The following is a 12,048-nucleotide window of genomic DNA, read 5'->3' as shown; positions in this document are numbered from 1 at the left end:
ATTCTGTGAGTCTTTATTTAAAAAGCTACCATTTCCTATGCATTGGTTCTGCTGTTATCTTTCTACCTGCATAGAGCTCAGCAGTCTTGCATTCAGTCATCTTTACTTCTATAAAGTGGGTTTCCATCTCTCCAAAAAGGCTGCTATAGCCATAAGCCTTTTGACACTGGCATAGCAACGGTACAGTATAATGCAATGGGGCCACTGGGACACAGTTTTCTTCTATCTTTATGGAAAAAAAGGTAATATAAAAGTCTCGGGAACTGTTTAAGAAGTTTCAGAATACAGTATTCGTTTGAAAATCAAGTAATTTCTCATAAGTTCTTTCTTTTACTGCTTATCAGGATAGTTTTCTCTTTAACTTACCAGGCATTATAATATTGGAAAAACCTAGTTTCCTTGTTATAGATACTCCATGGGTAAATCTGGATGTATACTCCCTCCTTATTTGTTCTATGTCTCCATGAAGCAACTGAAGAGAAACTGCCAGACCTGAAAAAGAAGAGAAAAACAATGAAAAAATAGACATTCAAACAGATTATTACCAGTACTCAAAATTTTTTTATATTTGCAAGTATATATGCATTCTTGAGAACACGAAATTCAGAGGAAGCCAACCCACTTCAATTCTGAAGTGTATTTGTGAAGGGTATCGACATCAAAAAAATCAGTAAAGACTTGAAAACTACCTATGAAAACATGACCAAATTATTACTGAGGTGTAATTGAACCACAATGACATTAATGAAAATTATGTCAGTAGGGACAGACTAATGCTTAAACTAGAAAGAGATCAATTTGGAGAAATTTCAATTGGAGTTATTTGCTACCATTTTAATTTTTCACTTCCTTCAACACAATCCTGCCTTTATTGGCATGCAAGAAAAAGTGCATGTACAGCGGTCCTGAGCTACGGGTGAAACAGAAGTCTCATCACAGTGTAACATTTTATATCACCTCATATAGAGTTATACAATTTATTAAGCCAAAATCTGAAGAAAAAAATGCTAGTAAGCTAATGTAGCATAATTGGTATTCTTAGAACAGTAATTTCATAATTACTGAAATTACAATTTTTGTTCAGCATTTATCAGATTTAATCAGTCACACTTTTTCTTATGTTTGCTAGAAGACATGCAAAATGCAAGGGTGGCCATATAATAATTTTCAAATTTTTATTGCTCTAGAACCAAAGAAGCATAACTACTTCTACTACATCTGCAGTATACAAATAAATTGCAAAGAAAATACTTCATTACAGTTGAGATTAACAAAAGCAACAGGCATGCCTTTTGGTTAATCACTGAGGCAAGTGTCAGAATGATACAGCTTGTAAAAATTAATCTTGCCTGACCTTCAGCATTACTACAGCACATCCTGTGTCAACACACAGATCAAGGAGAAGATAAAAGCAAACTCCTTGTATGCACTCAACAACTGGAGATAAACAGACAACTCAGAAGAAGAGTCATTATGAACTTGAGATTGAGCTGAAGCAAATAACATGTACAACACAGACTGAACAACAAGGTCAGCGGTCCCTTCGGCTTTGAAAGAAATTTTCCCTACAACCATATTACTGTTTAACTGAATAAATTCACTTGAAGTCTGGCAGTTCCTAAAATCAGGGCTCAAAGCTCTGTACTATATACTGCCAGTCCAGGCTCCTGCAGATCAGATATATAATTATCATGACAACTTTTATATTTTTCCCCTTACCTACACTTACATTTTCTTATTTTGGCAACTCCAGAGAATGTGATACTCTGACCAAACTTTCCTTCTCATGAAAAACAGCTCGCCCACACATCTCCAACTGGGTACATAAACAAATCTTACAAGGAAAAGCATTCAGTGAAGTCTTTTCTATTTAAAGGACTGTATTTAATACCATAGATATTAATTATTTCTGTAGGGGAATTTGTTCTATGGTTATACAGTGAACGACCTTTAGGAAGAAGTGACAATAATTGTTTGGGCAGGTGAGAAAACAAACCACGCCACAGCTAGCTGACAGTACAGAAGCTTGGTACAAAGCAAAACTCAGGCTCTGTTAGAGCAGGTGAAAGGTTTTTCATTGCTCTATGGGAAGAGCGAGGATGGGTATAGCCCCCTGATAAATATGGATATTTAGCCCACCCCCAATCTTGCTACTTTTATATTTTAAGAAATTATTATACATACACATGTAAAATAATGCCCTCATAAGCCCCCATTGCACTGTTGCCTTGGAAACCTGAAAAACCCATTTGCTATTGTTAGAGATCACATCAACCACAACAGCATTAATCAGATATTGTACACCACCTGGTGTAAAGTTATTGTGTTTTCCAAACAAAGGTTGAAGACTCCAAATTCAATTTTCTTTCAGTACAAATTTCACAGATTCCCTCGAAGAATTTTATTTAACTTTAAAATCAGATGTCAAAAAAAACCTCATCAATGGCTAAACAGTTTTAACTTGAGAAAAAAAGCTATCTGTCAAGGATTTGAAGCACTTGCTCATCCGAGGCAAGAAAGATACAGAGCTCTGTATTTCATGGCATTCATTGTCAGAGAATGAAGAGTCATCTTTATACATCCAAAAGCATCAAGAAATCTCTCAGTGAACACCCCTGAAAGACAGGTTAGTCATTTCACCAATAGTTTAAATACATCTTTGGAATATAAACGGCATGCAATCCCCATCTTTTCAGAAAAATGAAGAACACTGGATTACAGATAGCAAAGTTACTTTAAAATGTTAAATGGTGTAAAGAGGCCAGTAAATAGGAAAGAGTGAAAGTCAACCAAAATGGAAACAAAGCAATGATGCACAGAGAAGCAAATCTGAAGGACCTCCAAAAATCAAATCTTCAAGTTAACAGTTTTGCCACTGAGGACCCAGCTGTCAAACAAAAGGGAATCGACGAGAAGTAGAACTGATAAATCCGGTGAAATGCTAAAGCTGGGAGCACACATGCTTTACATAATCAATGAAAAGAACACAATTCCTAGGTAAGCATTCACATTGCTCTGTCAAAGCTCCACTAATTTTGCAAGACACCCAGGCTACCCCCCATTAAGGGCCTAAAATCATGAGAGGCATTCTGTTACTAAGGTGTGATACCCACATTACAGAACGGGTTGCCTGAATTCCGCACGATTTGTTCCATTCAGGATGTTGAGATGGGCAAAAGGAACACACTGTATAGCAAAGGGTTGCCCCTAGAACTGCTTTCACTCTGCTCTCAAGCTCACACTATTTGATGACCAACAACTGGCCACTGGTGAGCTGTTCACAGGCCTGTAGTGCCATCCTATGCCAGTGCTTTCAAGATGTGTTATGGTCACATGTCTTTACTCTTCTGTGTTCCATTTTAGTCTAGGGTTCTATCTAGTTAACTCTACACTGAGTACTACATGTCATAGCTATTTGTTAAATACAAAGCATACATACACCACATGACTGCACAAAACTAAGCAAGAGCCACAATAAGGTAGATAAAGTTTATTATTTTGTCATTAAATATTTGCTTTTGCAACTCAGAATAAATCTCCTGTCAGAACAATGCAGGGTAAGACAAGTCCAGCCAGCCAAAGCCAGATAGGTAAAGAGGACCTTGTTGCCAGCTAAACACAAAGCCTGTGGCCAGCTGCAAGCCACAGCAATCCCATATTCATGGGTTTATAAAAATGCCATTCACTTGCCAAATAAAGCAGACACCCACCATGACTGAGGAACCACGCAAATTAATAAAAATCATTGGGAAGAGGTAATTTAAAAGATGGAATCATTCACATTTTGCAAGGGTCTAGTGTTTGTATGCTTATTATAAATTGAGCTACTGGAATATCAATAGGCATTAACTAACATAATTTAAAACATACTGACACACTGCATTCAGCTTTTCAGAAGGGTGCAGATCCAGCCTAAGAGGGACTCCCTCAGGCACACTGCAAACAAAGTAGATTGAAGAGGAACTCATAAGCTGAAACACATCACCATTAAACTGAATGAGAGGAGCTTGAGACCAAATGTTAGGAGGAAATTCCTTATGGCGAGGGTGGTGAGTCTCTGAAAAAAAGATGCCTAGAGAAATTGTGGATGTCCCGTTCCTGGAAGTGTTCTAGGCCAGGTTAAACTGAGCTCTGGGCAATCTGATCTAGTGGGTTGCATCCCTGCCAACAGCAGGGGACTGCACACAGCAAAATTATTAGTTTTAGAAAAAAAATAGAGCACTTTGTGATGGGACCGCTGGTCACAGACAAAGCAAAATAGATATCTGCAGCATGTCACCATACACTCCATCTGACTGTGGCTGATAGGACCACTACACCACTTATTGCACCTGGGAGCCATCAAAAACTTCATAACTCTACATTTTCCATTTCTAGAACATTAGGAGCTAAAGCATAACAACAAAAATGATTATCCAGTCTCTGAAGGACTGGCACATTTTTTTAATAAGGTATGTAGTCTAGCTTTGTCCCCTCAGAAAAAAGCTTCAATTACCTCCCCAGTGATAATTAAAACCTCTTCTGTTAGCTATTATTCTTTATTTACCCCAGTTTTGAAACCACTACAACAATACTCTGTAAGGAACTACAAATAGATATGCTTTTATTTCTTTTGCAAGCACACAAAATTTTTTACTATTAACTTGTACTAAATTTCAACAAGACAGATTATTTTTATTATTCAGATGAAAGACAATGCAGAAAATTGTTAATCTGCTGAATAAGCATCCCAGATTTTTGTTAGATTTATCATTTTACCTTCAAACAGCTTTTGTACAGCATTATTGATTTCTGCACTTAGTTATGACAACAGGCATCTGTTCATTATGCTTACAGACCCTTTATTTGCATTTGGGCTTCTGGGGGCAGGGGAAATAATTTACAGTCAGCTTCTGTCTACTGGCAGCAGAGAATCCTAGATCATATTAAGAAGAAAATGCCTAGCAGCTGCTCAGAAAACTGATAGAAGAAAAAAAAACAAACCTCAGACAGAATGTTATTCAGCACTGTTTGTATTATAAGAAAAGTAATAAAATAAGGCATCTGTCCAAATAAAGCTGCCTAAAGATGTTAAAGCTTTCTGAGGGCTTACAGGTGTTCCTATTTCCAGTAGTTTTTTAAGTGCAAAGGTAAAAAGGTAATGGTAAAACCAGATTTGCACAAACATATGGTTTACGGATTTAATGTGATCTGGGACAAACAGTTGTATAAATCTTGGCCACAGAAAATGTATGTAGAAAATCCCACAAATTACAGTCTGGGAATAGAGAGATAAAAAAGGAGAGGTAGATTCAGTCCTCGATGGCCTTTTTGAAGACTTCATTCTGATTAATTTGAATTATCAAATTAAACTCCAAACTCCTCTTTTCCCCAGCTTTAAATTCTGGGGTTTAGTTCACTAAAAAAGAATGCATGAATGCCATTGCAACACTTTGACAGCTTTGCTGGAGCTCTTTCGTCAAGACTTTTGTCAGAAATGGCCTCAAGTGTATAAAGCAGGAATGTTTTTCTTCCTCAAATGGAACAGAAACACTTAAATGCAAATGAGCTTTAGCTGTCATAGGAAAACTGGCTTGGAATTTCTTTACAGGGTAGATGATAGAACCCCAAGTATTTCTTGCCAGACTTACCACAGGATGAAGGATAAAGGACCAAAAGGCTAAGTTACTATTATGAGCATCTAGTCTAACTACCATGTAAAGACAATAAAAATTTCAGAAATAATGTCCGCAGTTCTTGCCTTAGCAGGGCCACTGCTGCTCTTTTCTGTTAGCAAGTCACTGGGCATGTCAGCACCCATTTTCACACTACAATGTTATACTGCAAAGGTGAACCATCTTGCACAAAACTTTTTTAAATTACATTTTTACAAACTAGATGGTTAGCTAGAATATTATCGAGTGTGCAAAATACACAGTTCTGCAATTATAAGTGGTTTCTATTGCTTCTAGTGCAAATAACAGACAAAAGGTTCCAAGGAAACACTTGTTATTTTCTCCTTCATGAAGTCTAGTTCTTCATGCAAACAGAATTGTATTCCAAACTTAGCTATTCGCATTCCAATTATGTGTCTTATTTCAAAAGAAACAGATGTTTAATAGGTACTGGAATAAAATGTTAACAATCAAATCCCCACCAACATAAGAACCTAGGTAACAATTGTAAAGAACTTATAAATATATTCTTTGAAGAAGTTAAAATCATGTGTATGTGTTCTACATTAATTATTTGAAATAGTGTTAAGACTTTGTATTCTTTTAGTAGATGAAATGAAGGAAGTCAACACTATCCAACAATTAGAACAAATTTTTGGAAAAGGCTTATAAAAACATAATGCAACTCCAAGATAGAAATATGAACCAGCTATTGGTATTCTGCAGCCTTTGGTAGGAATTTCTGGGTTTAAATTGAGTGCCACTTGAATCACATGGAGCAGCAGCGTGTCCAGCAGGACCAGGGCAATGTTTGTTCCCCTGTCCCCAGCACTGGTGAGGCCACAGCTCAAATCCTGTGCTCAGTTCTGAGGTCTTCACCACAGGAAGGAAACTAAGGTGCTGAAGCATGTCCAGAGAAGGGCAGCAGAGCTGGTGAAGCATCTTGGAGCACGATTTTTATGAGAAGCAGCTGGGGGAGCTGGGGCTGTTTAATCTGGAGGAAAGGAAGATGAGGGGAGACCTTATCCCTCTGTACCAGAGCTCTGTACCAGAGCTACCAGAAAGGAGACTGCACTGAGATGGGGTCCATCTCCATTCTCAGGTTACAAGCTGCATGCTTGGCTCACTACCCCTGGAGATATTAAAAAGACCCACTTGGCAGCCCTGGGTTAAAGGTTGGGCTCCATGATCTTAAAGGCCTTTCTCAGCCTAAACAATCCTATGATTCTATCATTGCAGTACTGACTTGAACAAAAAATCATAGTTTCTACTGAATAGAAGATATCCCTGGCAGTATCACAATGGCACATTTTTCATTCTTCTCTGAAAACAAAACTTTTAGGAACACTTAAGAGAACAACATGAATTTGATTCTATTACACCCTTATCTCTTCAGGGCCAAATAATCTTGGATCAACAATTCATGTGAAAAATTCTTTATATGGGTAATCTTTTGGCTTTAGCATTTTTTGAGAACAAAAAAGCATGCCTTAATTCATTGTACACTTAGTGAAGCACATAAGAGCAGTATTCTTATTTTAAATGTATTCCAAACAGCAGCCTTCAGTGACAACTAATTCTTAAACACATCAAACTGGAATACACATAATCTCCTTGTCACAAAACAAAGATTAAACATGACAGACTTATAAATTGTCCTAGAACTAGAGTAACTAAGCAAATGCACTTGCTGTTTAAATGTTAGTGATGTGAAGATAGAAAATGCATTTCAAAGCAACGCTCACACCTGAGAATCTTGTTGATAAAATGCAAACATCAGAAATCTTTTCTGTGATTAATTATGTGCCCAGGAGTTACCTAGAAGTTACATATTTCATTCTGTTTTACATTCTCAGTGAAGTTCATGTTATCATTCTCCTGCTGTTATTCCTCCTCAATGTTCCCCAGTCATTGCTCCAGTCAACTCTCCACTGTAAGCCTTTGCTTTCTTTTTAGCTAAAACTCAGAGCTGTTTCTAGCAGAGAGTGAACATTTAGTTTCCCTTTTGAGATTTCTTGTGCTGGTTCACAGGAAAAAGCTCTCCTTGCAACAACTCTGAGTGTGGTAACGCTGTGAGCTGCTGGGGTAGTGTCATGTAAACACAGTCACGTTCCTTCTGGTGTCCAGAAAATACTCCAAGTTACCACAGCTCTACCCTTTTTTAAAAAAAATATATTGATTATATTTTATATGCATTTTATTTTAATTATACATCTATATAAATAAAAATATATATTATTTTATATGCATTGTATGTATTTTTTATTTATTTATTGTAGACTTGTACTGAGCTACCAATTCCCTGCTGCATTTGCTTTCTTGTAGCTCTTCATTTCAGCTCTTCATTTCAAGTGTGAAAAAATGATGCTCCCTGATTAAGGGGCCTCTGCAGTTTCTCCCCTGCAAGGTAAATAATGACTCTAACAGGCTTCCTGCTCCAAACCAAGGAATTTGTAAGCCAAAGCTTACTTTTTGTGGAAGAGGAAATGAAACAAAGTATTTGTTCCCTTAAATTTCTCAGTGTCTGACAGTAACCATGGAGAAAGGATACCATCAGAGTGCCAAGGGGCTGCTGAATGCAGGTAAACAGGCCTGAGAAAGCCCCAAAGCACAAATCACTGTTTCTAACCAACTGTCTCCATTGTCATACCTGTCCCAGAACTTACATCTTGCCAGATGAGTTCATGCAGTGGGCTGGTCTACCTCATGTCTTCTCTGACCAAGCCTTATATGACCATTGAGCCAGACTGAGACTTAGCAGCAAGTGACAGGTATACTGTGGAAAAAAAGTCCCACACATGAGGCAAAATAGTTCCCTAAACCAAAGGATGGTCTATGAAACTTATTTTAGGTCAGTTGAATTAAAGTCAAAATTATTTGCCTTTGAATGAGCAACCTCACTGAACTTCAAAAAAGTTCTCTCTCACTTTGAGGTGGGTTCCTCTTCCCGCTGGTGTTGGAGAACATCACTTCCTGAGGACCCTTCCAGCCCAGCTTACTGTGTGGTCTGATGAATAACTTTCCTCCTTAAGATGACAGATTGTCCTTCCTCATGGTGGTAGTGTTAGCAAACATCTGTCAACACATGGGCTTCAAGTCCTCCATGCTTCAACCAAGGAGTTCTAGTTTCAAGCACTCACATCAATTAAAGTCAATGTATAATTAACAGTGTTCCCAGTGGAGGTGCAAAGTAAGTTTGGCATTGGTACCACAGAATAAACCACAGTGCCCTCAGTATAAATGCTATTAGGTTACATCACTCTTGTCTAGTTCATTAGAACATTCCAAGATAATGGCACAGGGAAAGACTTTCCCACTACATTAGTTATTTCATGGACTCCACATGAGTTCAAAGCTACAGACCAGCTAGAGGTGTTTATAATTTCTTACATCAGTAATTTAATCTCTATAGGACATGAAAGGATTTTTACCTCCTTTGCTGTCACAACTGAAAAGCACAGGTACCCCTTCCTCAGCTTCCAAGAATTACTGCATGAGGCACATGCAACTATTCAAGACTTGTTATAAGGAAATCCTAATCAGCATTTACAGAAAAGCTTACACTTGAGACTATTAGGAGCCTAAAGGGAAAAGCAGAGTAAAACAGAATGTCTTGCATCCCCTTAAAAGTAAGTCACTCAGTCTTTCTTTTCACTGGAATGTGAAGAAAAAGAATTTTGTAGCGCATTTCATCGACATTTAAATATGATTTTTATCAGGTAACTCACTGGGGAGAACATTCATATATATCATGAGATCCAGGCTTACATCTCTCCTGTGAGAAATTGGTAAGAGGACATGAATATAGATCCCACTTAAGAAAATTATGTGCTACTCAGAAGGCTTTAGAGCCACTTTCACTTTCCCCATGGTATCATGAATATTTTCAGATCATATACCAAGTTGAATAGTTGCTGCAGGGAAGTTGGAGAAGCCAAGCAATTAGCATGCTCATCTGGGACATGCAAGACTGACAGAAAATCCTTTTCCAAATCAGATCTCTGATTCTACAGATACAAAAATAGAAATGTGCTATTTTCCTCATAAAATTGATGCAATTAAGTGTGATGTCTATGCAGGAATATAAGGTTTTCCACTGCTTTTTGCATTTAACATTTAAAACAAAGTAACCAGCTTCTAATTCTAAGAAAAAAAAAATATACAAAACATAGATTTTACAGCCAACTCTGTCCAGATATTACTGAAATCTGGTTTGTGTAATAATGACATTCCACAAATACCAGAAACTCTATGTAAGAAATAACAAAGCTACTAAATGCAGCAAAGGTTCTACAATTTGGCCTTTGCAATATCCATTGATCTCTTACACAAGACAACCAGGAGTTTTCCAGTAACCTGATACCTTACACCAGCTGCAAAGACCAGTGGTGAAAGGGAATTGCATCCATACCTGCTACTCCACTCTGTTAGATTGGAAATCCTTACAGAAAGCACATTCCAGTTCCCTCTTCAGCAAAGTATACTAAATTATCCATGAGAGTACATCCTTCCTTCCATTCCTGCACCACTGAGAAGAGGAAAGGGGATGAACATCTGTGCCCTGCTCCTTTCTGGGCTTTGTAAACCAATGACAGTCATTTGCCTTTATTTGATCCTTTTTAGACACAAGCTGAGAATAAGATGCAAGAGGATTCTGCACTTAAGAACTGTCATGAGTTGAAGCAGAAAAGGTAAATTTTTGACAGGGGGGGAATGAGTGGCAAATACAAATGCTATAGTATGTCACTATGCATTTTACAGGCAAGACACCCAAAGTACATTTAGAGTTCCTTTTTAGACTTTTTAGATTGCCACAAAAACAGGAAGATTTTTTTTTCTTGAAGAATATTATAAACTATCTGATAAACTATTTTAGCAGGGGGATACAATAATTTGTGGGAACTAAAGCATGCAAAATCTCCTGACTTGAAAGAAACTGTACAGGAATATGAAGAGGGAACAAGCTTAGAGAACAGACAATAGTCTGAAACATCTTTGCTGTTGTTCTTACCATGCTTCCTTTCTAAGTATTTTCTAAGTATTCAAGGTGATTTGAAAAGGGCAAGTGTGATATAAACCAAAAAATCAAGTTTTCCTACATCTGGCTCACACCTACAACAGTTCCTAAGGGAGAGAAAAGATTTCTCTCTCCTGTAATGCAAGGAGTTACCCTTTTTTGACAACAACAAGGTGGCAGCCAAAGCTAATGAGGCTTCAGAACCAGCCACAGAACACTATCACAGAAAAAGACAGCAAATGAAAAATAAAAAGTAGTGTAACAGCAATATTTTCCATGAGGTGTCAGCAGAAGTATCTGAACATATTGCTAAAACCCTGCAAGTGCTTTTTGAGGCTGCTAAGGAGTCACAGGAGAATGAATTTCATGTGTGTGCTATAAATAACCTTCCATAGTTGATTTTTCACTAGCTTGGTGCTCCAAGTGGCATTATTGCTCACTTCCTCTTTCTCTCTCCAGCCTTTACATCCACTGCTGGAATTCTGTGCTGCTCTTCTCTCTTTCCCTCCCTAAACCTGACAATCCTTTTCCACAAGCAGCTATTCTTCCATTTGCTGCCTTTAGTTTCCAGCCTCCTGCAACATGTAAAAAAATTCATATGCCACGTCTTTCATGTTGAATATTCACATAATTAAGAGTATCCAAATTTATCCAATGTCTCCTAAGAACTGCATATTTAACTGTGAACTTTATTTCATGAGAGAAGAATAGGATTAGCAACGTTTCACAGAGAAAGCACATATTATATGGACAGTCAGAACGACCGAGAATAAGTTTTTCTTGATGAATATGATGCATTTAAGAAGCCAAACATTAAACTTACTCAGTAATGTATCTTTCTATTTTCAGTCCACGATTTTTATACTTATTGCCCAATAAGATCCATGATATTCTAAACCTTAAATATTAGATTTAAAGAAATAAACCTTATAGATTCTATATGAGAAAATAATCAAATTAGAAATGGTTAAATATATAACTTCAGTCTTGATAAATGATCTTTAATGTGCTTCTTGGTTATCCACTAAAGATAGTTAAACATACATTTTCAAGATAAACATTGTGCTTGTAGCCAAGTTGAAGAAGCCTGCAATGTACTATATAGTTAAATAAGCATGAAGTCTGCTACATGAAAGGCATTACAAATACAATATACTGGAACCTTGAAAATGAGATTTTTCTATGGTCACATTTCAACTAATTGACATTTCACAGGGAAAACCAACATTTGAACACAGGGACAACAGACTCATAAGCCTCCATTTCAGGTTTCATTTCAAGTTTGATGCTCCCTTTGAATGACAGAATTCAGAAAAAGTTAGAAAGTTGATATTAAAAAAAGAAAACAAAAAATGCAAATTCAACATCTTCTGTGAG

The 12,048-nt window shown here is 37.2% G+C and overlaps 1 protein-coding gene across 4 annotated transcripts in view; it reads right to left on the bottom strand.

Moving 5' to 3' along the window:
• DOCK4 (dedicator of cytokinesis 4) overlaps window positions 1-12,048 on the bottom strand; it is a 222,853-nt gene that overhangs the window by 95,363 nt on the left and 115,442 nt on the right. For all 4 annotated transcript variants that reach the window (XM_038154588.1, XM_038154590.1, XM_038154589.1 and 1 more), the window contains exon 13: window positions 367-492. In XM_038154588.1, the coding sequence (XP_038010516.1) occupies window positions 367-492 (126 nt within the window). The remainder of the gene's footprint in view (window positions 1-366; window positions 493-12,048) is intronic.

The sequence above is a fragment of the Motacilla alba genome, chromosome 1A (assembly GCF_015832195.1).
Source record: "Motacilla alba alba isolate MOTALB_02 chromosome 1A, Motacilla_alba_V1.0_pri, whole genome shotgun sequence".
Lineage (NCBI taxonomy): Eukaryota > Metazoa > Chordata > Aves > Passeriformes > Motacillidae > Motacilla > Motacilla alba.
This window is presented reverse-complemented; position numbering and strand designations above follow the sequence as displayed.